Source organism: Pyrus communis, chromosome 9, assembly GCF_963583255.1.
Source record: "Pyrus communis chromosome 9, drPyrComm1.1, whole genome shotgun sequence".
Taxonomy (NCBI): domain Eukaryota; kingdom Viridiplantae; phylum Streptophyta; class Magnoliopsida; order Rosales; family Rosaceae; genus Pyrus; species Pyrus communis.
In genome coordinates, this window is record NC_084811.1 from 26,390,794 (window position 1) to 26,414,956 (window position 24,163).

At 36.2% G+C, this 24,163-nt stretch overlaps 3 protein-coding genes across 5 annotated transcripts; 2 read left to right on the forward strand and 1 right to left on the reverse strand.

Moving 5' to 3' along the window:
* Positions 1-2,530: 2,530 nt before the first annotated feature.
* LOC137745279 (protein PNS1-like) lies at positions 2,531-4,321 on the forward strand. Its single transcript, XM_068485206.1, has 3 exons — positions 2,531-2,770; positions 2,931-4,076; positions 4,157-4,321. The coding sequence occupies exons 1-3, from the start codon at positions 2,687-2,689 to the stop codon at positions 4,289-4,291; spliced, it is 1,365 nt and encodes a 454-aa protein (XP_068341307.1). The 5' UTR covers positions 2,531-2,686; the 3' UTR covers positions 4,292-4,321.
* A 131-nt stretch (positions 4,322-4,452) lies between these two features.
* On the reverse strand, positions 4,453-7,006 carry LOC137745280 (uncharacterized). 3 transcript variants are annotated; one of them, XM_068485209.1, is made up of 4 exons: positions 6,683-7,006; positions 5,110-5,368; positions 4,886-4,955; positions 4,453-4,635 (listed from the first exon to the last, which is right to left on the reverse strand). In XM_068485209.1, exons 1-3 carry the CDS (start codon positions 6,866-6,868, stop codon positions 4,894-4,896), a joined length of 507 nt encoding a protein of 168 aa, XP_068341310.1. In that variant the 5' UTR covers positions 6,869-7,006; the 3' UTR covers positions 4,453-4,635; positions 4,886-4,893. The 3 variants fall into 3 exon arrangements, with proteins under 3 accessions (XP_068341310.1, XP_068341309.1, XP_068341308.1); XM_068485208.1 differs by having other exon boundaries at positions 4,542-4,674; XM_068485207.1 differs by lacking the exon at positions 4,453-4,635 and having other exon boundaries at positions 4,722-4,955.
* A 2,149-nt stretch (positions 7,007-9,155) lies between these two features.
* On the forward strand, positions 9,156-11,303 carry LOC137746175 (cation/calcium exchanger 2-like). The gene has a single exon (XM_068486254.1). It carries the CDS (start codon positions 9,388-9,390, stop codon positions 11,116-11,118), a length of 1,731 nt encoding a protein of 576 aa, XP_068342355.1. The 5' UTR covers positions 9,156-9,387; the 3' UTR covers positions 11,119-11,303.
* Positions 11,304-24,163: the final 12,860 nt, after the last annotated feature.

Sequence of the window (24,163 nt, forward strand, 5' to 3'; positions counted from 1 at the left end):
GTATGATGTATCACTCAGTCTATTCTTGTTGGGTGAGGAGAGACCTTTTAAGGCTTTAATTAGTATTCTGTTGAGGCGTTGGTTAACTGGCTTAGCTTTTTAGCAATGACAGGAACTTGATAAAATGATGACTTTTATGATATGAGTACACCTGTTATTATGTTGTTTTGTGTGTATAATATAATTATATTTGTAGGTTTTTTTCACACAACATTGTACATTGAGAAAGAATATCACACTAAAAGTGTATCTTTGCTATGTAAATTGTTTAAAACACTAAAAGAATGGTCAATTTTAGTTTAGTACTATTTAGGCTTGTTTGATGCCTTGGATAGGTTTTGATTTGACTATGTAACTCATAATATTTATGTTACGGTTTGGTGAGAGATTTCCAAGTTTCATGTGATTGAGGCCAAGTTAATGAGAAATGAACTACGAATTATTATATACGAGAAAGACATGTGCGGGAACTTTACAAATGACTAGTTGGAATGAGTCATTTACAAATTCATCATACATGATGAATATTTGTAATTTCCTCTAACATTTTGTAGTCTGTTCTGTATCAACCTTTTGAGTGTATTTTCAGGTATGTTGATGTAAGAACTGAACGTAATCCACATAGAGTTGTTTCGCCGGTTTTCTCATGAGAGCCTTTAAGAGAGTAAAGTGCAGAGTCTCTAAAGTAAGGGTGAGGGAGCCCTTTAAAAGGACAAGGACTCAACCTCATTTTTTTGGTTGACATATTTCTATGTTAGGCCCAAAACGAAGCCCAAAAATACGAGGCCCAAGCCATGTTGTGAGGCCCAAACCATGTACCAACAAAATGTATAGAGTAGCAGTTCAACTTCACCTTAGCATTTCCTGGTAAAAGTAGTTGGAACCTGGAAATTGAACATCCCCCCAAATATTGTTGAAGGGCAACCCTGTAATTATGCTTGCCCTAGAAGGAGTTAAAGCTAAGTCAGTGGTTAAACCAAACAATCATCTATTTCTTTTTTTTTTTCATTTTTTTTTTTTATAAATTGAGTTGCTTGTTTTATTACCAACAACACACAGTTATAAGAGAGAGACTCACATACAATACAAACACAACAAAAGTATGGACCTCCAAAGTACAACAAAACCAAGCCCAACAGAAAACAGAAAAAAAACCAAACAACTTGCAACCTCTGCCGCAGCATCGTCCGTCGTTGCTGCCATCTGAAGGACCTCTAGACTCGAACCAGTTGCCCTGAAAGCAAGCCAAATCGAGCCCCCAAAGTGGATAAAAAGAAGGCTTCAACAACCGCCAAAGAGCACATCGAAGATCGGCAGCACAAATCGAAGGAAGCTTGCAGGAAACAACCTACGAGCAACAAAGGCAACCAGGCCAAGTTAAGCCAAGAAAGTGGTGAGAACATCCGAGCATCAAAAAAATCCGAAACTCTACACATCTCCCTCCTAAACAGGAATCGCGAAGATTTGCTTTCACGGTGTGGATTAGTGGAAGCCGATCTAGAGAATGAGAGCACTGGAGGAGTGAGCCAAGTGGAAAGGGTAGGGTGTGGAGTGATGAAAATTAAGTAGGTGGAGGGAAAAGGAAAGGAAGAAAGGGGAGTTGAGGAAGGGAAACCAAAGGCAGCAAAGAGAAGAGGAGAAGGTCGAACCAACAAAAAGGTAAAGGAAAAAACAAGTAGGGACAAAAGGAAAGAAAAGGAAAACAAGAGGAGCAAAGGGCTACCACCAACCCTAGCCATAGCTAGGATTAGTGGAAGGGAGGAGGAGAACAGAAGCTGGATATGCACTCACATGCGGGCGGTGAGAAGAACTTTCATGAAGGAAAGGAGAACTCTCACGAAGGAGAGAAAACTAACAATCATCTCTTTCTTTTGAACAAATTAAACAACTTCTTTTCCTTACTGCTGCACATTTTGTGAGGGGTGCTATCCCCACACTCTTTTTATCTCTCACACTGTTCTCAAATTTCAGTCGTCGGATCAAATGAATTGAAGAAGATTAAGAAACAGAAACTAATAAAGGGTGTGTAAGAAAAAAAAATGTAGCCCAACTGCCTCACGAGGGAAAACACAGGGCTAGAAGTTGGTTTAACTCTTGCGGATCACGTCACCTTTGCTGACCTGCCTAATTAGCAAAACCTAAACGCCCATGTGGAGCTAGCCAACCCATGATGCAAAGAGAGAGGGAAAGAGCGATAGCTGCGTGACTAACAAGTTAATCTTAACTGAAAGAAAAATTGACGAAGTATTAAGACAGACTTGGTCAGTCTGTCGTATTTTTAAATCGATTTGTTGAATCTTGGAGCCAAAGGAAGCGAAGGAAATCACAGATATCTAACAAGAGAAAGCAACAGTAGAATTGGGAACAATTGACTTACATATATTCTTGTATACACATCAACACGCTTTCTCTCTCTCTCTCTCTCTCTCTCTCTCTCTCTCACACACACACATTTCTTGTTACTCGTTTCAGATGATTAGAATAACAGATTCCTTGCAGTTAACCTCTTTTCGAAATCATTTTCGTCTGTCTTCGTTGATCTTGATACATTCGGTTCAGTTTCTGTGGATGCAGACGCAAGAACGTTTAATTCAAAGTGCGGGAATTTTCAGTGCATCTGATTTTGTTGAAACTTGGAGGCAAAGAAAGTGGTAGAAACCTTCCTAGAACTTCTGTGAATCGAGTTATGGCAAGTTTAGAGACTACCAAGAACATCCACGTACAAGTTCAAGAAGCAGAACTCAGACCTTCCTCCATAAACCTAATCAAGGTTCTCTCTCTAATCTTTCTTTCTCTGGCTCTCATCTCTGTCACCAATTTATTTCTTCTTTCTTGCTGCATCTTTCTTCCCAATATCGATTTTCTTGGTCTTCTTTGATCTTCTTGTTAATCAATACATCGGACTCATTTTCTAATTTCTGTGGATGCAGATGCAAGAACCTAGCAACTTTCCACCCGAAACAACCACAGCCGGACAATTTCTCAGGAGGCTCTTTAAGCTTCTTTTTTACTTGCACTTGATCCTCATCACGCTCTTCATAATCTTCCTTACGTTCTATGGCCTCATCTTCAACACTCGCACTCACCATTTCCGACCCCTTGAGTATTACCCTCCATTGCTCACTGCAATTGGGTGCTCTGCAATTTTTTCTTTCATATGGCAGTGGATCACTAGCTCAAGCCCTTCCAAAGCCTTCAAGGCAGCGTTCTGGCTTAGCCCTTTGCTAACATGTGCGGTCGGTGTACTACTTATAGACATAAGTTCTCCTGCGAGTTTGGCTGCAGGTGTGGTTGCAATCGTTTGTGCCGTCGTTCAGTCTCTGTATGCCTGTTGGGTCAGTCCCCGTTTTGACTACGCAATTCGAGTTTTATCAGTTTCCACTGCCTTTCCTCCTCCGAAGACTACAACATTAGTCATCCGATCAATTTCCGTCAGCATTCTTTACTCGTGTCTCTTGGTGTCCGGCATTGGAAGAGCCACTGCTATCAGGAGTAGTTGGAAAGCCCTGTTCATCGCACTAATCTTGCTAAGCATGGCATGGACGATGCAAGTAATCAAGAACACGCTGCTAGTTACCGTCTCGCGCATCAAGTATATGAACTTCACATTTGGAACAGAGATTGACACGAATGAGGCTTTTCGTGACACCATTAAGCACTTGACTGGGAGTATCTGCATCGGCTCCATCTTGGTCCCGGTTCTTGGGGTTGTCCGCGGTTCAGCCCGAGCCATGAAACTGACTGCAGGGGATACAGACGAGTTTCTGTTTTCGTGTGCCAACTGCTATTCAGGAATGGCTTCGACGCTGGTGATGTATGGGAATCGCTGGGGTTTTGTGCACGTAGGAGCGTACAATAAGGGGTTTGTGCAGGCATCGTCGGATACTTGGGAGATGTTCGGGAACGAAGGACTGAAAGAATTAATCGACTGGGATCTCACCGGATCGTTCTGTTTTCTTTCTGGGGTGGCAGCAGGTGCAATCTGCAGCCTAGTGAGCGGGACTTGGGCTCTTATAATTCACAAGAGCTATGCTACAGAAGTTTCAATATACGCATTCTTCATCGGATACTTCATGGTACTTATCCTTCCTCAGTAACCTTAGCAATATCAAAACACTAATGTGTTTTAACTTTGTCTTTGATGTATGTGATTCAGTGTAGGGTTGCTATGGCATGGCCACAAGCATGCGTCTCGTCTTACTACGTGGCGTATGCAGAAGATCCACGGAGCATTAGATTTGATTCGACCATACCTGCTCGTATTGAAGAGCTCCGGAGATTTCAGGCATAACAATTGCAAGCTAAGCTATCAACAAGTAATCAAGCCTATCACAGCAGCAGTCGACTAGAGACTCATTCTCAAATCATTCAAGAGGCATATATCAGAAAGTACCATAACAGAAATAGATCAGACGAGCTAAACATGGAAACTTGTAACTTTCGTGTTTGTATATGTCGAAAATCTTAGACTACATCTTACCGGACCATGAAACTAAGTACGTAGCATTTTTCTGTTGATTATACTACATTTTCCAAACTAAACTGCGATCTGTACATAGAAATTTTACGAAAATATAACAGGTACATGCAATCCTCTTTGTTTCTCCATCAAACTTCATATATTCTTGTTGAGCACTGTATAAAATGACCGTAAAAGTAACATCACCCAGTTTTCTGCAAATGATATGTAGTTTTGAACATTCAACGTGTTTAAGAGCACATTAAAACTGAGGAAAAATACCATTTCAAAGTAAATGAATCAAATTCGATACTACTACACTTCAATGTTAACTCATCGTGTAATCAGCCACAAAAAATTCAAGAAGGCTTCATGACTAATACAAGTTACTTGCACATACAACAAATCCAAGGAAGATAAACGAACCAGTAAGGTCATCCTCGATGCCCGCGGCCACCACATTCTCCACACATAATGTTGCCACTTCCCCCGCAACCTACATGGAGCAACTATTGCGTTAGCATATTCTCATTGGCCATACATACTCAAATCAACAATATAAAACTTTAACATTTGACAATCAAGTGCAAGCATCTTTTTCTTTTTCAAGTCAACATATAAACTCAGTTAGGAGAAGATAAGCTAATTACCTAGGCAGCGAACTTTGACAATAATACCCTGGCTCTCCAATATTGAATCAACATACAGGCCTGAACCAGAACAAGTGGTGCAAAGGACTGCACCTTTGGCTTCACAATCAATGCATCGTGGTTTGTTTCCAATGAATTTCTCAGTCAAGGATATCCCAACAGGCTTCTCAATTCTCTCTTCCGGTACAGACTTGTCATAACAGAACAGAGATGCAAGACTACTTCTTTGTTTATCCGCATCTCCAGCTGAGCACCCAGACTACAAGATCAAATAAATGCTGTAAGAGATTTAGACCCACGATAAACATATTATGGACGAATAGGCACCCCACATTTTAACTAGTAACAGAAGTGCAAGTCTTCTGTCTTCGATCTGTACAATGTGCAAACAGCTACTGGCATATTCATGCACACTAAGAAATAGAACTCTAGATAGAATAAACTATTTAAAGAGCCAAATTAAATTGTACTATATGTTGAAATAGACTATTCGTGAGAAGGAAAAGGAACCAGCAATCTGTTACAAAGAAAGTCAACATATCTTTGCGTTAAGCACGCACCCAAGTGTACATTGATTGATTATGTTACTCCATCCAAATTCATTACCTTATTTCATCATTTTCCGTCAATCATGTGACATTCTCACATTTCCCTGGTTTTACTCATTCAGGCTAAGAAATCATCTCAATGCACAATTTATGTAGTTAAAGAACAAAAAAAACCCTAACAAGCTTTGATATTTTCCTAGGTAAAGGCTTCCTTTCAAATAAGACAGTATAATTTCAACTGTTTTAAACAACTCTTCGTCAATTGGAACTCAACGCAGACTTGCAATCTAGGCAAGGCCTTGAAGCTTCCTCAAAAAATTATCTTGACCTCATCTTTTGATAAAAGGACACCCCTTTTCATTTCCTTCCAATCCCTAACTTCAACATTCCTCCTAGATATGCACGTGCACATTCTTAAAAATGACTGAGAAGCTGAGAAAAGCTTATAAGCCATCAATCGAAAAACCTTGGTTATAAGGACCAAATGCTATACGAGGTTATGGAATTATATACTTTGGAGATTACGAATCAAATCTGTGAAAACATAAAGTACACACGTACCAGACGAGCCTCAAATTAATAAATGAACTTACTTCAAATCCATTACCGTTTAGAAACAGTCAAAATTAAGATTTTAATACAAAATCATTTAGCTGTAACAACAACAGCAACAAAGCCTTCGGCTGTATGAACCCTAAAATGCCAGTGCGCTCAGTTTTGCGCTAAGTTTTAGCTCCCAATACCCCATGTCTTCCGTTACCATTCCAAATGTCCAGCCAACATCAATTTGTACGAGTCATTTGGTGGAACTTCCACATTAATCAATAGTAAAATTCAACCAACAGTAGAGGTTGATCACTAAAAACGTAGCCAACCCACAGAAACAAAAACAAAAATTGATACAAAATTAACCCATCAAACTAAAAAGAAATTAAAAACAAATAAACAGCTCAAAATACAAAAATTTCCAGGGAAATAAAATAATATGAAGGAAAAGTGATAGAGGTGAAGAAACAGAGGCCTACCCCATGTGAAGAAGAAGGAGAAACAGAGCCGTTGGGAGAGATGGCGGCAGCAAATTTGGCGATCGACCCACCACGTTTGTGATGAAACGCAAATGAAAACTTGTCATGGACACTCAATCTTGTCGAAGAAACTGGGACGAAAGTAATCAAAGACGCCATATTTGCAGCAGCAGAAGCAGAACCCATTTGATCAAATTTTGAATCTTTGATGTCAAATATCACATAGAGAAATTACAGGGAGGGAATGAGGGAGAAGAAAATGCTTCGGTGTAATCGACGACGACGAATTGGGTTGGGAAAGTCTCCCCAGTTTGGTTGGCTGGTTTCTTGGTGTTATCGAATAGTTTTCTTTGGGGTTTGAGGATGGCAGATGGGTCAAGCTTACATGTTTTGGCCCAAGTTTTTTAAAGAGTTTCTTTTTGGGCCGAGCTCGGCCCAATAAGTAGACGAACAGAACATCATCCGTTTGAGTAATGCTTCTTAAACGGGTCATGTTTGAAATTCTTGGAATCAAATTTTCTTTCCAATTTCGAAAACATTTTCTGAATTTTTGGAATCGGTTTGATACCAGGAATCTTTTTAACATAATTCGGATTTCATATAATTTACAAGCTTAAAGAAGCTTTCATCTTTTTCTAGTAGCGATAAAAAAAATCATCATTCGTTCATTCTTTTTATCATTTTTTTTATTACAAAAACGTGCAAGAGAACCTTTATGAAACGGCAATATGCCAATAACAACTCACTTGTCATAAGTTAATTTTACAGGTTTATACTTTTTAGGCTTTACATTTTTTATGTTGGATTTCTGCTCTCGTTTGTATATTTCTTTTTCTTTCAAGAGTGCTCAACTTCATGTTCTTGTTTTTTCGTTTATCTTTCGTATTTTCGATACTTTTTGATCTGACGAGTAAGGCTTATGTGTTCTTGAATAAGTATAATTTTCTTTAAAATTTAATAATAATCTTTCTCGTGCCGTCAATGGTTTCTTGATTACGAAAGTTTATCAAATTTAATAATCTTTTGAATATAGGAGTTATCCACTCCAAGGCTATATGTTAGAAAATGGTTAGTGTTTTAAAATTTCCATTAATGAGATCTCTACTTGTGCTTTTTGGATTGAGATATTAGTCAATTTACTCCCTGAGACCTTGTAAGTCACTCTTATTTTTATTTTATTTTTAACTTTAATTTTAACCAATTAACCCTGTGAACTTTCACAATTAGCCAAATCACCCAATCACTTAAATTTTTTTAATTTCCCATCCACTATTTCGTCCATCTAGGTCACGTGCTGCCCATGCAAGAAAAATTGAGGACAAAGAATTCATTTTCTCTCATCAAAATCGATCCTAATTCCCTGCTCTCATCAAAATTCAACCTTGATTCGTTGTTGATAGAATAGGAAGGCACATACACTGTTGAAGAATCAACTAGGATTGGGTTTTGGTGAGGTGCAAAATGACCCTTATGCCCTCATAAATACCGAGATGGACAGAATAATGAATGGAAAATAAAAAAAAAAAAAAAAAAAAAAAAAGTTAGGGAGTTAACTGATTAAAATTAAAGTTCATAGAAAAAATTGATAATGACGTACAAGTTCAGGATAAATTGGCTAATATTACCACTTGGGGATTTCTCATCAAATTTATGTCCAAAATGTATGTCATTTTGAGATTGAAGTTTAAAGTTGGAATATAAATAAAAAAAATAATAATTAAATGAATGTTTTAAATGATTATGTATTAAAATATTGTATTTAAATGATTATTTATTAAAACATTGTATGTAAGATTCCATATCGTTCAAGGGTGAAGATTCTGTAAGCTTTATATGTATATTCCTATCTTTACCTAGCACGAGACCTTTTGAGAGCTCATTGACTTCGGGTTCCGTAGGAACTCCAAAGTTAAGCGAGTTTGCGCGAGAGCATTCCCAAAATGGGTGACCCAGGCGTGGTCGGAGCCCAAAGCAGATAATATCGTGCTACGGTGAAGTCGAGCCCGGGATATGGTGGGGGCCGAAACCGGGATGTGATATTATTTTATTCAAATAATAAATTTAAGAATGTAGCGTAACAAACTAGGTACATAACTTTTTTTTAAGACGAAATAATGCTAGCATAATTTTTTCTTAAGACGAAAACTGACGTGAAACAGACTAGTGGAAGTATTTGCCATTTATCAAAGAACATGATCCACAAACAATATATTAAGAAAGTAGAATGTAAAGCACATTGGCAAGGAGGGGAGGATTGATGTTGAAGCTTTGAGTACGACGCAAGTCTTGATATCGTCTCTTTGTTCCCACAGATCAGACGCTTGACTCACTTTGAAAGCCGACGTCCACCAAATTCCCACGTGTAGCTTTATCGTGGGGACCACTTTTCATTACACGGTGATGGGCCCCAACGGCACCATCATCGACATCTGTCGCCCAAATTGGCACAATGTGGAAACTCAGGCCACTCCTCTCCACATAGAAAGAACAGAGACCTTTGAGCTTTACCAAATTCATAAACCCTCCATCCTTTTTAATTTCCACCCCTTTATATTTGTATATTTTCCTGAATTTCTTCCTAATTTTTGGGTTTTCATGATCTTCTCCAATTTCTCTGGAGCACAATCATAAAGGTAGATTTAATTTCAATCAATTTCTCTACTTTTTTTTTTTTTTTTTTGTTTACTTTTAGTTGAATTTCTCTAATGGGCACCTTAGTTTTCTTACCAAAGTACAAAAATTACATAATTTTCTTGAACATCTCGTTTCTGCTAGTGGGATGTGCTTTCTTGATTGTACATTTTGAAGCTTCAGATTTTCCAGTTCTAAGCACTTCTGAGATAAGCACTTCTGGGATTTCCAGATTTTCTGGTTCACTAGATTGCAAGGGTTTTCTTAGTTTAGATGACTACAAAGCAAAGTGCTTTCACCTTAAATCCAAAAACCCATGTGTCTCCCAAGGCTATATAAACTATCTTAACATTTTCTACTGCAAGTTTGGAACTTTTCCTCAATTGGGTTATTGCTGTATGTTTCTTTGGCTTCTGGTTTTGTTCTATTTGATGGGAAACACAGCTTCTGAGTACTTTTGTTCTTCACTTGATAGTTTATCTAGGCTGTTAAAATTGTCCCCAACAATTGCTGGGGTAACTCTGCTTTCTCTTGGCAATGGCGCCAATGATGTGTTTTCCAGTCTTGTTTCGTTTATGGGTGGCGGGAATGGCGAAATCGGTCTTAATACAATTTTGGGTGGTGCTTCTTTTGTGTCGTGTGTTGTGGTTGGAATCTTAAGCATTTCGATGCGCAAAAGGCGCATTCGAGTTAACAAATCGGACTTTGTGAGAGATATTTGCTTCTACCTTTTGGTCATTGTATGTTTGGGTGTTATCTTGATTCGCAAGGAAATAGATGTGTGGGCTGCAATGGCTTTCTCTTCACTCTATATTGTCTATGTGATTGTGGTTTACGTTTCACACACACGTCGGAAGAAATGCTTTGAATTGAGCTGTAATTCGAGCAATGAGAGTGACTTGACTGTGCCAATTCTTAGCAGCATTGAAGAGGAAGATCTCAGTGCTGCAGAGGAAGGAGCCGCGCAAGGCAGTTCTGAAGTAGTACAAGTCAAGAAATGCTGCTGTAATCTTATATCATCGGCTTTTTTTCGCACGCTAATTTTCATACTTGAGCTGCCACTTTATCTGCCCAGGAGATTGACTATTCCTGTAGTCTGTGAAGAAAGATGGTGTAAGCCATATGCAGTTGCTTCAGTGACACTAGCACCAGTGCTTTTGTCAACACTTTGGAACCATCAATTTGGAAATGTTAGCTTCAAGACAAAGCTTGCAATCTATATTATTGGATTGGTTTTTGGAATCACTTTTGGGATTGTTGCTTTTTTTACAACTGAGAAGTCAAGCCCACCAAAAAAGTCCTTAGTTCCTTGGCTTACTGCGGGTTTTGTAATGAGTATTACCTGGAGTTATCTTACAGCTCAAGAATTGGTAGGGTTGTTAGTTTCATTAGGGTACATATTAGGTGTGAGTCCTTCAATTTTAGGGCTAACAGTCCTTGCTTGGGGCAACTCACTTGGAGATTTGATAACCAATTTGACAATGGCTTTGAATGGTGGAACAAAAGGAGCTCAGATTGCATTTTCAGCATGTTATGCTGGCCCTATCTTCAACACTCTGTTTGGATTAGGATTATCGCTTGTTGGCTCAGCTTGGTCTAAATTTCCATCACCCGTCTTGATACAGAGCGATCCATACCTCTTGGAGATGGTGTGTTTCTTGGCCATCGGCTTGCTTTGGGCACTCGTGGTTTTACCGAGAAGAGGTATGAGGCTTGATGGGGTGTTGGGAGGTGGGCTTTTGGTTGTGTACATTGGTTCCATGTCTTTGAGGTTGATTCAAACACTTGGGTCTGTAAAATTTTAGCTAGTTACAATGTAAATAATTACTTAATTACACGCTTAGTTTTGTGTAGTTGAGAAACTAAGTTGATTGCTGCTTTTATATAGCTTAATATGAGGTGTTAAGTGTAAGTTGATAAGCCTTTAGTTTCTAATTCTTGTGTAAAGTATATCTTAAAGCAGTGAAAAATATATGTAGATTGAATTGTTTTGTTTGAGTCTAACCAAACTGTCAATGATTTGGCATCTATTTAGCCAAAATAATTCTTGAGATTGGCATAACTCCTCACTTTGATTTATGAGATTTAAAATCGATAGAAGTGGTCCCTAAGTATGTTTGCCCTCAATCATTTTGGTTCTTTTGCGAAAAATCTTGGTTAAATAAGATCAAATGACAAAAATACTCCCAATTCAAAAATTGAGGGTATTTTTGTCATGTTGGTCCTTATTTAACATAGGTTTTTCTCGGAATGACCAAGATGTTTGATGGTGGACAAACTCAAGGATCACTTCCATAGATCTCAAATCTTAGGTACCAAAGTGAGGAGTTATGCCAATTTCAGGAACCGTTTTGGCTAAACTGTATTTTCTTTTGCATATGGAAACTACGTAGCTTGGGAAATGACATGTCTTTTTGCCAAGGTACGACTTTGGCAAGAGATTCAACGATTGCAGGTTTGAGTTATAAAAATAGTCTCATTAAAAACAAAAAGACGAATGAGTTGTGTTAGCACTAGTCACTCATTGCACATGAAGCTACACGTGAGAGCATGTGATATGAAAAAAGCGATAACCTTAATCTTCCCCCAATCTGAGCAAACATGAGCCAACAAGCATGTGGTTATGTTGCCTTAGGCACCCAAATTTGTGGCGGCTCTGCTTGCTTACCTTATGGAAGCTAGGAATCTCACTTGTGTGATGAAGTTGCAAGTGGTATTCGATTGTGGGTCCTTATCCTCCATTGAGATTAGGGGACCGGTGGATTCTATTATTGGATTAGTGTAGATTTTGTTTGTGCCACATTTGGCGGAATATGTGGTCTTGCCTATGAGTGTCAGCTTGATGTGGTCTCATCTTGGTGGCTTGAGGTGGTCTCACTCTCCTATGATGACATTGTGTGGTCTCGCTCATCAGCGAAAATTGGTGTGTGCACTAGTACTAGTTTGTTGAATCTATCAATCTTGTGACAAATTTGTACTAGTGCACCTTGCTTGTGGTAGCCGTGTGTAAGGGTTTTTAATTAATCGTTTATTTGTGCAAATTCACTCTAAATCAACATATTAGTCACTGAAGCAATGTATCCAATTGGCACCCTTATATTTGTTTGTGATGATCAATGAAATACTGCTATCATTTATTGTCCCAAAAAAAAAGAAATTATTCCTATACGTGAAAAAGCATACATGCTACTTTGCCTCCTGGTCTAGCCTCGTTGCCTTAATCACATCAAACACCTTTGCCCTAGATCAATCGTGCCGAAGACATAAATGGAATTTTGGACAACTATACGTGTAGTCCTATCTGTATTATGCTACTTTGCCTCGGATTTGGATCCTCTCCTGAGCTAATGGGGAGGATCCTTTTGACCCATCATCGTGGGCCGTTGGATTTTTATTCAACGACTACAAACAGGGGGATCCCTTTAAAGTTATAATGATTATAGCCGTTGGATAAAAATCCAATGGTCCATGATGATGGATCAGGAGGATCCTCTCCATTAGCTCAGGAGAGGATCCAAATCCCTTTGCCTCCTGGTCTAGCCTCATTGCCTCAATCACATCAAACACCCTTGCCCTAGATCAACCGTGCCAAAGACATCAATGGAATTTTGGACAACTATAAGGGTAGTCCTATCTGTATTATTTTCACTTTAATTACTACCTGAAAGTTTACCAATTTTCAACATTTACTATCTAAATTAAATTCAAAATGTTATCTAACAACAGATTCTTAACCTCCATCACCCTTGCTGATAAGAGATTTGTTAACTCGGAATGTTAAAATAGATGAGCTCTAAAATGATTTAAAGTAACTAATCAAATAATACATAAATAAATAATTTGTGAATCCTTCCATTTCTTCTATGTCTATAATATAGTAAAGAAATTAAAATTTAAAAACTAAAGTTTTTAAAATAAAAAATCATATTCTTCAACGTTGGCAGCGCACCATTTCGCCACAAAATAACACTCTCCCACCTCTCTCTTCCCTCTCTTTTACTTTCCTTTCCTTTTCTCTTTGACTTGCTCTCTCTCTGTCTCTCTTCTATTTGCCATTCCAAAAAACCATACCTAGTTGTAATGGAGCAACTTCCAATACGTATGGCCTCAGTTTTGTGTTAACCCTAGGCCACGAAAATGCCATGGTCGGCCCTAGAGAGATTTTTCAGTGTATGTATCTTTAGTGGCATTATACAAACGATTGACTACTTAAAAATAAAATTTTAACTATTTATATTATGTCATTTAGTACTGCAATGGTCGTGTCATTTAGTACTGCAATGGTCGTGTTCTTAGCATATTAAATTTTTTTTCTCCAACTACACCGCAGACACAAATCATCACATAAACAAATTATGGGATTTCGTGCCAAATCAACTTGCATCTTCATCACGAAAACAAGTACTAAGCAAGCAGAAATTGAATAGAAATCCAAAGGGGATACGGATCAAACAGTTTACCTTCGAATCAAAAGAGAAGAGAGGCACTTGACCTTCGTTTTTATGCTCAATTTTGCTTAATATTTGTTTATGAAGGATGATTTCCACAAACCTTTCTTCTATATCCACGCTCACCCTTGTTTATTTATGATTTTTTAATCAAATAAAGCAAAAGAGAATAAAGAAATATGAATAAACAGATGTGCTAAAAGAGAAAGAGGCGTGTAAATATCGTCTCTCTTGTTTTTGTGATGAAATTTATACAAGTTGATTTGGAACAAAAATTTGTGTATGAGAATTTCTTTTTTATTACTACTAAGAGTAGAGGAAAGAGTTTGAAACTTCAATAATTTGGGGGAGAGGGAGTTTTGAACCCAGGACGCATGGTGGAAACCCAACATTTCCACCACCCTATTCACTAGAATATTGAATCAGGTATATGACATTGTAAAGAAAACAAATGAAATAGTACATAAATGTTGACACTCATTTAACTTAAAGGTGATAAACTGCAAAATAACTCATAATTTTTTTTTCAAGTTAACAAATAATTGTATTATTACACGTGGCGTATTGAACCATATTTTCGGCACACTGAAAAAATATCTCCCTTATATCGTCAACCCTCCTATTTTTAGGCATTATCACTTGCCACACCACCCTACATGGATTGTCACTTGTATGGTTTCATTATATGAAAATTAGAGAGTGGCATGATTTGATTTTGAAACATTTCATATTCAACTTGTTTTAGTTGGTTATAAAGACTAGAGCAACGACGTGATTTGAAACATTTCACATTTAACGAGTTTTGGTTGGTTATAATATAAAGACTGGAGCGACGACGTGATTTGATTTTGAAACATTTCATATTCGACGAGTTTTTGTTGGTTATAAAAACCGGAGCAACGCCATTTTTTGCCCTAGTCGGGTTATGGTGTGCATGCCGGTCGACGGGCGGTGCAAAATATGCCCTTCCACATGTTCGTAAATATTCACACCATGCTGCTAACTGCTCAAACTGATAATTATTGAGTGCGACATTAGGCAGGAGGACGATTGATCGAACAAAGGCCGGCCCCATATCGACTTGGAATCTTGTCAAGTAGTCCTTTGAATTTGGAGCCTAGGGATATATTATTACTTTATTGGCTACGAGCCAAATCAAATAATGCACGATCGTATATGGCTCAGTTTATGGCCATGATCTTGGTGTGGAGTCATGTTTTCTTAGACTCACTGTGTTCCAAAGAAATTGTGGCAATCTACTATTCAATCTGATGCAATGGTAGGAGAGATTTAACTTTTGTTATTGTACTGTTTTTCACTGTTAGACTAAAATCGAATGATAAGTGACTACAATTTTTTTGAACTCTGAAATCTAGAAGAACTAAACTGTCATCTTAAAATCAATACATGATATATATATATATATATTTATTTATTTATATCTGACTCAATTAACAAAATGAAAAGGAAAGAGAAAGAGTCATTTTGGTTCTGGTCTCTAATTAACCTAGTTGTTAGAATGAAACCTTTTTTATTTAAATAGTTTGATCAAGGTCCCTAACATCATTTAAGGGATTTAACTCATGCATTTATACATTTAATATCCCACAAATTATGAAATTTAAACAAATCCAAATAATATTATTACAAATATAACAATTACTTAAAAATTAATAATAGAGCAATTTGTTATTCACATAGTTCTAGCAAAAAAAAATGTACCCATGTACTTATTAAGATAGTGCAAGAAATAACTATTGATATATTTTAAAACATAAAATAAACAAATATAATTAGCATGGGAACATTCATAAAAAAATATTGGTACAAATTAAATTAAAAATAGAGGTGCATATTAAAATTCAAAACTATGGGTACAAATCAAATTGAAAATATGGGTACATATTAAAATTCAAAATTATTGGTACAAATTACAACTAAAAAGAATATTGGTATAAATTAAAAAAAAAGGATACAAATTATAAATAGAAATATATGAAAAAATACTAAAAAGATTATATTTGAAAATGATTAATAATTTTTCATTTTTAAATGAGATCTTTTGATATAGAGACCTCAGTTTTGAATTTTTTTTAGATCAAACATCTATGCCTTTTAGTGATTTGATTAAACTTTTTTTTTTTTTTTGTCATAATTTTGGTGTTATATGCACATTATATTGTAACAAATTTAATCTAGCATTTTAATTACACTCTTCTCTGTTAGAGATAATTGTAAAAAAAAAAGTTGGTTAGATTCAATTTATTTTCACAATAATGCTATAATTTAGCAATAATTATTTACGATTTAAGATATTTTCTTTCCAAAATAGTTTAAAATATTTTTAAATCCCACAAAATCAAATGTACCGAAATAAGTTTTTCTTTTAGTACGTTAAGAGAAAATAGGATTGAGAATTATATAAACATACCAATACACAATGTGTACAAAATAAAACATACCAAAATAAAAATAATGTACCAATAGTAACAATATGTATCAAATCAAACGTACCAAAATTGCAAATAAACATACCAATGATTTTTGTAAATTCAAATGTACCCGCAGATAATATATATGTAATGTATTGTACCTAATAATAATTTGTCAACAACTATACTTAAAAAAACAGTAAATATATATATATATATATATATATATATATAATTTCACAAAAAAAAATTGAAAAACAATTACACAGAGCTTTTTTGTTGATCACCAACTATTTGAAAGAAAAAAAAAACAAACAAACCATTTGGAAAAAGAAATAATAGTAACTGTTTGCATAACTAAAATAAAATAAAATAAAATAAAAACTGTGATCGAAAATACATATTTGGAATAAGAGAAAATATAGTTTAATTACTAATATCTCCACTAAATAAGGAAAAGTGTATCATGCAGATAAAATGATAAATTCAAATTTTATTTTAATTTTAAAAATATAATAATGACATGTAATTTAGCTTGAGGTGGTTATTGGTTAAAAAGGCACAGATGTTTAATCTAAATGATATAAAAAAAACTGTAATTGATTCTAATTTTCCATTTTTAAATTGACATATAATGACTTTTAAACAATATAATATTTAAATAATGACATGAAGAAAAGTCAACGGACCTTGATCAAAAATGAAAAAAAAAAAAAAAGGTTTCAATTAATAAGAAGGAGAAATGAGAGGAAGAGAACCTAATTTATCTGAGAAAGGGTCAATTTGGCAGATAAATGAATAAAAGTCGATCAATGGAATGAATGAGGATCCTCTCCGGATCTTCTTTGTAAGGATTCAGGGATCATCCAATCATGTTCGTTCATCGTACATCTTGTGTGGTCAGAAATTATTACAAATTTTTTTATTTAATATTAAATATAAATAGTACCTGACGAAAACTGACCGCACGATATACAATGAACGGATATGATTGGAGGATTCTCGAGATCCTCCCAAAGAGAATCCAAAGAGGATTCTCGTTCCCATAGAATATAGAAAAAGTACGAAGGTGACACCTCATAATTAAGTAGCGGATAAATATAATTAATGGCTAGAAGTCATAGACATGAATTCAACCAAACCAAAGGGTCCAAGTTGCAAAAAAAAACCATTTCTTCCTAGCTAATTAGGGTACACCGAAACTTTGACAAAGAAATATGAGTAAGAGATGTGCAATGGAATTCGCACGGGAGATTTTTCCCATTGATTTGTGTGGAGTGACTTCTAAACAATCAGAAATAGAAATGCTAAGTATACCTTTTTAAAGTGAGATTCTTTGTGAATTTTGCCACTTTATATTTTTTGGGTACAATGTTCTATAATGTTATCACGAGAATTAGTGTTAAACTGTGAAGTAGCAAAGAGTTCATAGAGAGTCATAATTTCAGACAGTCTCGTTAACATTTCTCTAGAGAAATTGTATACATGCATGTGTAAGCAATTGTCTGCTTAGTAAATTCCGTATAAGTAATTGAGATGATAATTAAGAATATTATTCATAAACACAATTTTTTTTAAAATGTAGAAAGATTAGGTGAGATTATTCTTTAGCAATGGTCGCGTGCGAGACACATACCCTCTTCCGAATAGGAGAGGACCATTACACCTAGAAATTCCACTCATGTCCCTCCTCCACCAAATTTATTAATAATAAATAAAAATAAACAAAAAAGATACAAGCGGGGGACTATGCCTACACTCGCAAAGACAAGAGTGATCAACAAAAACGATAATAAGGACAAAAACAAATGTCACAAGCATGAGCAAAGGTTACAAAATCAGGAACCATAGACCACCAGACTTAAGCATAACTTTCTACCCCAGACGAAACTAAAGCATCTACAACATTATTTTTTTTCTCTATAAGTATGTGTAGACATAAATCATATTTGACGAAGACGCTAGAGACGATGCTTTCAATCTACCATAAGAAACCCCTAAACCACATTAGCTCCATATATCATTTAACATATGATAGTGACAAAAACTTACATATTTTTTTTACATGCATTTAAGAGAGAACAGAGCTTGGCTGCTGAAAAATCAGCAGTAGCTCCTACTGCTAACGAATCATGGGTGGACACGTGTCCAAGTAATTAATTTTTAATCACAACTTGAATACGTGTCTACCCGTGATTCACTAGCAGCAAGAGCTGCTACTGATTTTTTCAACAGCCAAGCTTTCCCCTTTAAGAGATGAGCTCTATCTGTATGCAAAAATCACGTGTGTTAAAAGAATATTAATTTTGTGTATCTAAGTATATCACTATTGAGACAAGTAATGATCACTCTATATAGAACTATAGAAGTGACACGAGGCAAAAGGAGTCACTAACTCTCTTGAATATCATAAGGTCTTACATCATTGTTATTCATTAGGAGAGAGGACACATTTCGTGAGGCCCGTTCCAGTCAATTCAAAAGTATTCGCAATTTTTGGAGCACTGCATTCTTAAACCCATGCTGAAATCTGACTGGTCACAAAAGCTTTCAATTTTTGTCCAATTTCTTTGCAGTATAGTCCAATACACGGGTACATATATCATTTCTTGAGAAAATGAAAGAACATACCCTCTCTCTTGCAGACCTCGTCAAGATTTAACACTGATATAGCAAATAGCTATATGACAATAATCAGTAAGGCAACAAGGAGTTCAACCTCTCTTACTATGTATCAATTAATGTAAACTAGTACATAAGCTCAATTGTTTGATCTCCATTTTTGATGATGTTCTTTTTACTCCGACTCATCACTTGGATTCCTTCTCATTTCTGTTCATGCGATTAAAACTTAGAAGCCGTCATACTACTTTCTCGAGAGTATCGTAGTTGGTCACTGACGTTGAAGCATGTTTTACGTCGAAAACCTTATAAAGTTTCATAACTAATTGAATCAAAGTCTTTTGTATCTCTTCTCTCTCTTGCCCTTTTCTTCTCTCTCTTTGTCTTATTCTCTATCTCTTCGGTTTTGTGTTAATCCCTAGGCCACCAACAAGCCAAGGTCTGCCTATCGCTAACTAGAATAGGATCCTCTCTGCATTCCTTCCATCTGGATCTTCTGGATCTTTCAGTAATGTCTGTTCAACCGAAAATCAAACGACTATAAATTAATTAACTTTATTTACCTTCTCATGTTCATCTTGAGTCCCTTCACCTTCTCATATTCATCTTCTTTCCTCTTCGACTCTCTTCTCTCTGTATACTCTCCATCTCTCTCTGTCTCTCTCTGACTCTTCTTTGTATCTTCTCCATCTCTATCTCTCTCTAGCTCCAGAATTGAAGAATCTAGAGGATCCAAATGAAAGGGATGCGGAGAGGAATCCCAGCCCTCCCTAACTACACCCCAGACACAAATCATCACGAAAACAAGTGCTAATTAAGCAGAAATTGAATAAAAATCCAAGGAGGATAAGGATCAAACAGTTTACTTTCGAATCAAAATAGAGGAAAGGCAATTACCCTTCGTTTTTATGCTCAATTTTGCTTAGTATTTGGTTATGAAAGACGATTTTCACAAACCTTTCTTCTATCCATGCACACCCTGTTCATTTATAATTTTTGAATCAATTAAAGAAAAAGAGAATCAAGAAACATAAATAAATATGGTCCGTTGAAAAAGAAAGAGGTGTATAAATATCACTTCTCTTGTTTATGTGATGAAATAAATGCAAGTTGATTTGGAAAAACTCGTTTAACTTATAGGTAGTAAAGTGAAGAAAAAAAACTCAAAATTTGTTTATTCAAACTTAAAGGGAGGCTATCGCCACCCATCCTCCTTATGTTGTCAACCGTCCTATTAATTCTTAGGTATTAGTACTGGCCACACCACCCCTACATGGACCGCCACTTGTATTAGTCTATGATTCATTACATAAATTTAGAGTATGACGTGATTTTAATTTGAAACATTTTTCAACATTTCGACGAGTTTTAGCTGGTTATAAAGACTAGAGCGACACAATTTTTTGTCCTAGTTGCATTATAGTACTCTGTGTGCCGGTCGACGGCCGGGCTGTGCAAAGTATGCCCGTCCACTTGCTCGTAAATAGTCACACCATGCTGCTAACTGTTCAAACTAATTGTTATTGAATACAACGTTAGGCAGGAGGACGATTGATCGATCAAAGGCCGGCCCCCATATGAACTTGGAATTTTGTCAAGTGGTCCTATGAATTTGCAGCCTATGGATATATTATTACTCTATTGGCTACGAGCCAAATCAAATAATGCATGATTGTATTCTGGCTCAGTTTATGGCCATGATCTTTGTGTGTGGAGATAATAGACTTACCGGACTTTTCATGCAGCTATTTGCAGTCATGTTTTCCTGAACTCTCTATGGTTTAGAAAAATTGGTGGTTGTGGAGCAAAAAATAATTTAAAATATTATAGAGACAATAGGAAACTTATTTTTTTAAGAAGACAAGAATGCTCTTCAACATCTTTGGAGTTTCGAGCAACTGATTACGAACACCAACCTCCTCTGCACCTGGCATGGAAAAATTAAAGGCATTAAAGATAGGATTAATCACAAAATCCTATCTTTAATACATTCTAATTGAAGATCAACTCATACAAATAAGGAAGCTTCATCACAATCCTAAAGGATGCTATTATCATCATCATCCCAAGATATTATCTCCTAATTAATATCTTGGAATAATTATCTCCTCATCCTTACCACGGATGACTCACCTAGACCAATGAGAAGCCACCATGTGTAGGGCAAAAACCTACACATAAGTCAGTCAGCTCCTTATAAAAAACCTCATCTCCACCAAATTCTGGTAAGCTTTTACTATGCATACAAGCCCTAACACTCACTCTTTTTCAGAGCTACTGACTTAGGCATCGGAGATCTATTGGCCAAATCCCTGCCCACCCACCCCAACTTCATGGGCGCGTGTGGTTTTGGCCTTAACCAAAAGTGTTTATTGTTTTGTACGTACAAATTCGCCAAGACTAAAGACAATGGATTCTTTCTACCACAGTGGCAATTTTTTTTTCTTTTTTCATTTTTTGATCAGAAACCACAGTGGTAATCTATTGTTCTATTTTAATGCAACGATGGGAAATATTTAACAATTCGTTATTGTACTACCCTTCACGTGGAATTAAAATCTACGATGGATGACTACAATTTTTTTGAACTATGAAGTCTAAAAGAACAAGGATCTCATCTTAAAACAAATACAGGATATATTTATATTTGATTCAATCAACAAAATGAAAAGAAAAGGAGAAAACTCGATCGATAAAATATAGACAAAGAAAGTTACAAACTGATAGACACTCTAATTTCCTTTTCTATTCTTTTGTGACAGCCTTTCTCTCCTTTTCGTGAGAGTCTAGTTTATTCGTCGGCAGGGCCGGTCCATAGATCTTTGAGGTTCGGAACAATGCTAAAAAATTTGCCCTAACTTCATGTAAGAAAATTATTTATTTTTACATGTAAGATATCGATAAAAGTATACTTAGAAAAACAGTTTACACTCAATAATTTAGAAACATAGAAAGGCTAATTTATTTTGTATCCAGAGAAGGAAACCAAATAACTCCGGGCTTACATGTAGATAAACGATGAGTTTTGTTTTCCATCTGAACTTTTAAAATGCTTTTGCATAAATCGTGAGGTGTTTTTTCTCATTTATTAACCCTGTCAATATGAGACTAAAAAAATAATGATGTTTTTGAGTCTTTAATTAATATGTATAAGTAATGAATTGGCACTAAATTAATATGATTTGCAAATTTGCTCTAAAAATTTGGTCCACGTATTACTCTTTGTAGAAGATTAGACTTGAATTCAAATGAATATTTAAAAATAGCAACTCGCATAACTACTAGCTAGTAACTTTAAATAAATAAACAACCAAACAAATATTCGTAAAATTTGAAAAGAATAAACACGCATATAGCATTTCGAATTTAGGAAATCTCGTTAATTTTAAACGAAAAAAATCATTGCTTCAAATTAAACTTCTTGATCATCTAACCAAATTTTATAAATTTATACTTTTATGAAAAGAAATTTGTAAAAATTATAAAGTAAATAAGCACAAGTGGTGTTTTTAACCCAAGACTCTTCATTATATTCAAATGACAAAGCCACCACTTCTAGTTAAATTTCTTTGTCATCAAACTAAATTTTATAAATTTATACTCTTATGAAAATATATATAAATATACCATCATAATAATTTGGTGTCCTGAATTTTTTTGGGCCCTAACGATCGCCCTGCCAGCATTGAGCCTGGACAGACCCTGGTCGTTGGCCCTCGTCTTGGCCATGATCGGTGACAGTCCTTTTTCCTTTTCGCTTTCCTTTCTTTCCATCATTGTCAGCCTGCTTTTCCCTAACCCAATTTCCTTAGTCCCCCTAATCCTCTTGCCTTTGATTTAACCATCCTTAGCCCTAGATCGGAAGTCCTTATTGGCTCATTCATCCCTCCACCTCTTTCCGTCGCGATTTACAGCAACTTTATTGAAGGGTTTATAGAGTTTGGCTTGGGTTTCCACACCACCACCTTCTTTGTGTTTGCCGATCTTGGCACCATATCTTGTGGGATGTATTTTCCCACTGACTTCCTTTGCTTTATGGTTTAGATCTTTGTGGTGGTTGTTGGAGGAGGATGGAGCTTTCTTCTTTTTCGACTTTAGGGATTGGTGTGGCTTGATCTCTTGTGTCTTCAAGGAGTGCTGGCTTGTGCTGAATGGGTGGTGCTCCGGCAGCCGGGGCAGTAGGCTGCTAGGTTTTTGCTTTGTGTTTTGCTGTTTTGAGCTCCAATCCTTGTGTTGGGTTGGGATCCTTTCTGTGCTGCCTTGGTGATCCATTGCTATGCTTTGTACTTCACTTGTAATTTTGCCCTGTTTGTGTAAATTTGTTGTGCTCGGAATAAAACCTACTTTTGACCCAAAAAAAATTTAAAAAGGTAAAAGGTGACAGCTCATAATTAAGTATAGGACAAATGTAAGGGATTTGGATCCTCTCCTGAGCTAATGGAGAAGATCCTCATGACCAATTATCGTGGGCCGTTAGATTTTTATCCAACGGCTACAAACAGGAGAATTTCTTTAAAGTTATAATGATTGTAACCGTTGGATGAAAATCCAACGGCCCATGATAATTGGTCATGAGGATCCTCTCCATTAGCTCAGGAGAGGATCCAAATCCCAAATGTAATTAACGGCTAGAAGTCATGACATAAATACAACGAAACCAAAGGTCTATACATGTTGCACAAAAAACCATTTCTTCCTAGCTAGTTAAGGTACGCCAAAACTTTGACATAGAAATATGAGTAAGCTTTGTGCTAAGGAATTCGCATGGGCGATTTCCTCCCATTGATTTGTGTGGAACCATCAGCAGTCATAAATTGAATACATGCACGTGTAAGCGATATTTTGACCTAGTTGCATTATAATGTGTGCCAGCCGGTCGACGGGCTGCGCAAAATATGCCCGTCCAAATGTTCGTAAATATGCACATCATGCTGCATTATTGTTCAAACTAATAATTATTGAGTGCGACATTAGGCAGGAGGACGATTGATCGATCAAAGTCCGGCCCCCATATGAACTTGGAATTTTGTCAAGTGGTCCTATGAATTTGCAGCCTAGGTATATTACTCTACCCTGGGCTACGAGCCAAATCAAATAATGCATGATTGGTATTCTGGCTGAGTTCATGACCATGATTTTTGTGTGTGGAGGTAATAGGCTTACTGAACTTTTGGTGCAGCTATTTGCAGTTATTTTTTCCTAGACTATTTATGGTCTAAAAATGGGGTAACCTATTATTCGATCTTTAATGCAAAGGTGAAAGAGATTTAGTTCTTGTTCGACGTTTAATTTTTATTGTTAGATTAAAATCGATCTGTAAATAATTGAACCATGAAGTTAGAGGAACG

Coding starts and splice junctions, on each gene's coding strand:
- LOC137745280 (XM_068485209.1), bottom strand. CDS start 6,868: ATGGGTTCTGCTTCTGCTGCTGCAAATATGGCGTCTTTGATTACTTTC. Junction 5,369..6,682: donor CTCCTTCTTCTTCACATGGG/GTAGGCCTCTGT, acceptor TTGATCTTGTAG/TCTGGGTGCTCAGCTGGAGA. Junction 4,956..5,109: donor TGTCAAAGTTCGCTGCCTAG/GTAATTAGCTTA, acceptor TGCTCCATGTAG/GTTGCGGGGGAAGTGGCAAC.
- LOC137746175 (XM_068486254.1), top strand. CDS start 9,388: ATGGGCACCTTAGTTTTCTTACCAAAGTACAAAAATTACATAATTTTC.
- LOC137745279 (XM_068485206.1), top strand. CDS start 2,687: ATGGCAAGTTTAGAGACTACCAAGAACATCCACGTACAAGTTCAAGAA. Junction 2,771..2,930: donor CCTCCATAAACCTAATCAAG/GTTCTCTCTCTA, acceptor CTGTGGATGCAG/ATGCAAGAACCTAGCAACTT. Junction 4,077..4,156: donor TCTTCATCGGATACTTCATG/GTACTTATCCTT, acceptor TATGTGATTCAG/TGTAGGGTTGCTATGGCATG.